Genomic DNA, 5829 nt, shown 5'->3' with positions numbered 1-5829 from the left:
GTCAGAAAGTCCAACAGCCAGTTGCACAGCGAAGTGTTGAGCCCCAGCTGGACCAGTTTGTGAATGAGCTGTTGAGGGATGATTGTGTTGAATGCTGAACTGAAGTCTATGAACAGCATTCTGACGTATGAGTCTTTTTTGTCCAGGTGTGTGAGTGCTGAGTGGAAGCACAGAAGCAATCAAAACCAACAAAAGTGCTATATTAGTATATTATTATAGTGTTAGCCTATATTTCAATTTCACAAAGAAACGTACAGTATTTTGTCCAAGCAATAATAAAAGGACACATTTAATTTATAATTTGTCTTAAATCTCATTTTGTAAAAAAATAAAATAAAATTGTGAATCGAATCGTGAGTTGAGTGAATCGTTACATCCCTACTCTATATGTTTTTAAACCTCTTTTAATTGTAAACCAGGACAGTTCAGGCTTTGAACAAACAAACTCTGGGGACTTATGATGTAGGCCTACTGCTTGATTTCAACACTAATCTGCGCTATAATCAAACGCATATATGTCAGATCAGGTTTGCATTTGCTTTGCTCCATGTGGAACTAGTTAGGAGATCTTCACCCCCTATCTAGACAAATGTAATGGCTTGACTGTTTATTTGCTAACTTTTCCAAAATGGCATTAAAACTAACTGATAAAAATAAATTTAAATGTGTTGAAACCTGCTCAGTTGACGTCAAACACTGATAGATTTAGTGCATCTAAAATCATTTAACAGATGAGCGAATCTTTTGGCTGAAATGGCCACAGTTTTATCTGACTGATGTAAGACAGCACCATGAAATATCGCCGGTCAAATGCGGGTCATACATCCCAGAATGCTTCGAGGATGAAGCACTGGAAACATTTTTGGGTCGTGTCTTCACACTAACACTGATTCTTGATGAATGCCGGGACAGAAGTGCAAAATCAAACCTTTAGGTATCATGGGGTTTTTATTTGAATTTTGGTGAAACCTGCCTCAGTTTTCTCACAAAATGTTTTTTTTTTTTCTTGTCAGTCACTCAATTTGTGTCGACATCCATACAGATTCAAATACTGATTAAGAAATATTGCATTGGAATATGGTCTGGTTTCAAACTGATTTCTGCTCCATTTCTTGAATTGTCATTATAGAAAATCTTACTGTGTTCACAAATTTATATTTTGCACATGTAGTACATACTCTTCTGCTGGGTACTTATAAACTAAATCATAAAACAATCTGTGGCTTGAAATAAATGTTAACTAAAAATAAAATACAAAATACCTTAAACTTATTTTATTTCAGCTAGTAGATAAGGCAGCATTTCTCATTTTCAATAAGTTAAACTTGATGTATTAAAATAAAACTTTATCTGAAATAATAAAAAAACAAAATCTTGTAAAAATAAAAATAAAATGGAAAATATAAAAAGTCAAAATTCTCACTATTAATAACAATTATATAAAGACATTTAAAAAACAACAAAATGACTTAAAAATGAAAATGAAAAATATAAAATTAAAACATTCAATAAAAAACTTGTAAAAATGACAAAAACTAAATTACTAAAACTATAAAATTAAAGAAGAAAAAATAAAAATGATATGAAATTAATATATTTTAAGAATATATTTGTATACATATGAATTATTGAGCTATTGTATATTTATATAGAAGTATTGCATTGAAGTATTGAGTTCTGACGATGGCTGGTTTTAGGGATAATAAGAGATTGTCATAATTTTGATAAAATAAAGGGAATTGAATTAAATAGTACTTTTGTGATAATGGTTAAGTGATCATCTCTGACTCATTTCGAAGTGGAAACCTTTTTGGTGTGTTTCTGAAGAATCAGTGCTGGATAAAAATAAAAATAAAAACTTTTGTTGGATCACATGGACTGTAAATAAAGCTCTTTGTAGTAGCAGGATGTCACGTGTCCATGACACAACACATAAATGAAAACCAGTCCCACCTATAGACAATATAAAAGATATTTTACATATACACTTTGACTTGAGGACATTAAATGTGAAGTAAGTGTTTCTCAGATGTTTCCAGCCCTGCCTGCATTTAACCGGTTACAATGAAGCTGAAGGGAATCAACTGTCCTTGAACACCAATCTGATGAAAAGAAGCAGGATTTATCTGACATTTTTGGCTGCTTCAATTCCCACAATTCCCTTGTACAATCGTCTCTGTGTTAGATAAGGGGGAGTTTTTGGCTGAATGGCACCGGACTGAATATTTCATCCAATTAAAGGCACATGCTGAATATAAAATCATATTCTTAAATGCATGTGAACATGCTATAAATAATTAAGTCTGATTTCTTGGAAATGTTCAGTGCATGTATGGTCAGTGATTTGAAGCAAACCTTTAACACCAAGTATGAGCAAGAGTAATAATAATACTTGGCCTAGCAAACATGTCATTCAGATAACAGACGTTGAAATATGAAGTGTTACCAACTGATAAGATAAAACTATTAAAGACATCTGCACCGTGAACGTCGTACAGTTTCAAAACTTGTCATTCATTTCCGTTTTGAGCTCATTTACAGCAAGAGCAGAAACATCATGGCAAAAGATGCTGTACAACTTTTTTTTATTTTATTTCGAATGTTAGGTATAAACAAATATAAAACATACCAAGAAATTAAAATTTAATACACGAGTTTCACAATTTGAGTTGAATTACTGAAATAAATGAACTTTTCCACGACATTCTAATTTATTGAGATGCACCTGTATGTGCATCATTTATATGCTATACACTCAAAACTTCTTATAAAGTCACGGATGCCAATCATTACAAAATAATAATTGGTTCATGTAAAATGTCTGGAGCTCTAAACATTATAAGTGGTTTAGAGTTATTACTTTTTAGAAGAAAAAGTTCAGTAGCTTCAATTAAATCAGTTGGACTGATTTTGACATACTGTAATATGTTCATCTATGCAACTTAATGCACATCATTTTTTATAATGTATATTTCACAACCAATTTTTGAAAATGATGTATTATCCTTGATGAAGTTGTGCTCTCTCTCTCTCTCTCTCTCTCTCTCTGCACAATTTTACAGCAATCCTCCAAAAATACTCAACATTGCTCTGGAACATTCAACTAAAAACAAGTTGCATTTCACACATATTGGCAACAGCATATAGGTGTAAACATGACCCACAATCTTCTTCACATTCAGTGTGTAAGTCACTCTCTGAGCTCAGTACTCATTTATTTTAAGGCCATCCGGTTTTCTGTGACTAAATCGGTCACAAGAGAGTTTCTGTTCCACATAGAAGCAAAAAAAAAGGGAGACATCATTCATATTCACTAAATATAGTGTCCATAAAAAATTGCAGCATTAGCAACTCACAGTAGACAGCAGGTTCTGTTGTGCAGGGTTTAGATGAGCGATTGTCAACAACTTGAAACTAAGAAAGGAATGTATTTTTCCATAAACAACATAGGGGACAGGAAAAAATAAAAATTTAATAAAAAAAAAATATGATTGTTTTTCCTTCATAAATAACATGTGAGAGGGAACATTTTTATTAAAAAAAAAAAGTTTTCCCACATTAATAACATAGGTGAGAGGGGAAGTTAAAATGTATGCCAGAATACATGATTTATTTTGAAAGAGGAGGAATATTTGACGTTTTCCTTTTCAGCTGTAGAAAAATATTGAGAAAGCAAAGACAGTTCTTAAGTGTCTAAACCTAAAGATTAGAATTAATTTTAAGGTATTTAATTCAGCTAATGCTAGCGCAAGTTGTACGAGAAAGGCGTTTGTAGGATTTTAAGACGAGATGGCACTACTTTTTTCCACTGACAAAGTACAGACTTACAGTAGTTGTATTCCAATTTGCATACTTATTATTATTATTAATATTTCAATGTCACCTGCCCATTCAGTCTTAAAGGTCCCCTAAAACAGGAAGACAGGGCGGGACATTTCAAGCAGCCCCGCCCCTTTTTAAAATAGCCAATTGTCACTGTTTTGGAGCACACTGCCTTATAGATAACCTTAAGACTAACATATTGATACGAACACCCAAAAAACTTTAATTTTGATTTCATGGGGACTTTAACGACTTGGTGATCAATTGGATTTTCCTGGAAGAAGGCACTCGATGCCGAGATTCGGTTCGAGCTCCGAATTAACATAAATTAGAATTAGATCAAATGAGGTAAATCAGAGTTAAGGATAAGTGTAAATGGAGACAAAATCCTGGAAAAAATTGTCTCTGGAGAGACACAGGTAAGCGAACGCTAATATTGTAATGGACCAATGTTTAAACGCACCTTACGTTTAAAACGTCATTTCGTCATGCAAAGGCTTGACGTGAAGAAAATAAATCTAACCTGATTCTTGAATCCGCCAGTCGTTTTTCACTGTAAATATGCATATAAAACTAAACAATCATAATGCTGTGGAAACATTCAGCCCGATAATGTAGGTACAACATTTTGCAAGTCCATTTTAATCTACAAGTGTCAGTTTCTTGTCATGTTGGGTAGCTCCGCCCCTCAGTGAATCCTCATTGGTTCAGAATCAGCATACAGCTTTATGATTGGCTGTGATTTTAACATTACAAGCAGCATTTTCACGTTCACGTGGTGATAATATTAAGAGATAAACAGCTGTTTAATCTGATAGTTAACATTTCCTGATCCTTATTGTTGGATAGGACGGTTAGTAAGACTCATTTCTATGAAATATACCGATATATATATGTGCCTCGGTTAGATAGTGGTTTTCAGAAAATCGTATTGTTATGAGAGCGAGCGACGCGACAAAGCTAGATTGAAATCACGAGTTGTCATGGTAGTCTTTAGCAAATTAAACATAAAAAAGTAATATAAAAATGATTCATGCTGTGCAGAATTTCTTCTAGATGTGCGCGGATATAATAACTAGCTCACCAAAATGTTACGTTTAGAAAAGTCCCTAAACCTACCGCCACAGGAAAATAACCTTTCTTTATATATATAAAAATAATAATAAAGTCACTATAATCCAGTTATATATAATATATATAACACACATATAAAATTGTATAAAATATCAAATTGACAATGTGAGAAAGACCTTTTTTGGCATCTGTTCCATGTTCAGACTTCTCTTCCTGGATTTCTTACTAAGCGAAACATTAATTCTTGTGTTCTGATGGCTTAGAAAAGTTCACTTTCTTTCCCATGCCAAAAGAATCGCTTCCAACAGCAGAAGTACGGCTAGTCAGTAAATGTCAACCGGTGGTTTTGAGGTTGTCATGGAAACAACCAGTTCCCCTTGGAGAAGTTCGTCTTTGTGCTCTGATACAATAAAGTCCCTAACGGTTCATTAGATGCCAGGCGATCTGTGCACTTGGCATATATGAGCGTGCATAAGACAAAATCCGATATAAACACGGTCTGTAGAGAAGTTTAAAATCTAATATTCAGTGTTAGTTCATGCATTCACTCGCTCGCTCTCTGTGTGAAATAGGAGCATTATCCTGTGTAAGAGAGCGCAGTCAGTGCCAGTGTAAAGTGTGTGTGGCTGTCTGTACAAGACATGGTGCAGCATCCAGTGCTCTCGCAGGTCAAAGGTCAGGCTCATACAGGCCTGCTGTAGGAGTGATGGTTTCTGTCCGTGTCTGCGATCTGAAGGCTGGGCTGGCGTTCGCTGTCTTCGTTTTCATCATTTTCAACATCCTGGCAGCGAGGGGGGCGCTCTTTAAAGAAGTCAGAGACGTATCGCACCTGTGACGGAGAGGAGAAAGTCTTAATGCAGCTTGCAGATTTGTAGAACACTCAAATAATAATAATAATAATATTTGAAATATCTATTGTTTTATTATTATTAT

At 34.2% G+C, this 5829-nt stretch overlaps 1 protein-coding gene across 1 annotated transcript in view; it reads right to left on the bottom strand.

Annotated features, from left to right (window-relative positions):
* Window positions 1–4013: 4013 nt before the first annotated feature.
* Window positions 4014–5829, bottom strand: part of LOC107667850 (phospholipid phosphatase 2-like) — an 8804-nt gene continuing 6988 nt past the window's right edge. Inside the window, exon 6 of the mRNA XM_016459572.1 lies at window positions 4014–5725. Coding sequence (XP_016315058.1) covers window positions 5579–5725 — 147 coding nt within the window. The 3' untranslated portion in view covers window positions 4014–5578. The remainder of the gene's footprint in view (window positions 5726–5829) is intronic.

The sequence above is a fragment of the Sinocyclocheilus anshuiensis genome, unplaced genomic scaffold (genome assembly GCF_001515605.1).
Source record: "Sinocyclocheilus anshuiensis isolate Anshui unplaced genomic scaffold, SAMN03320099.WGS_v1.1 scaffold1325, whole genome shotgun sequence".
NCBI classification, from domain to species: Eukaryota; Metazoa; Chordata; class Actinopteri; order Cypriniformes; family Cyprinidae; genus Sinocyclocheilus; species Sinocyclocheilus anshuiensis.
The sequence above is the reverse complement of the archived record's forward strand: the minus strand, read 5'-3'. Positions and strand labels throughout refer to the sequence as shown.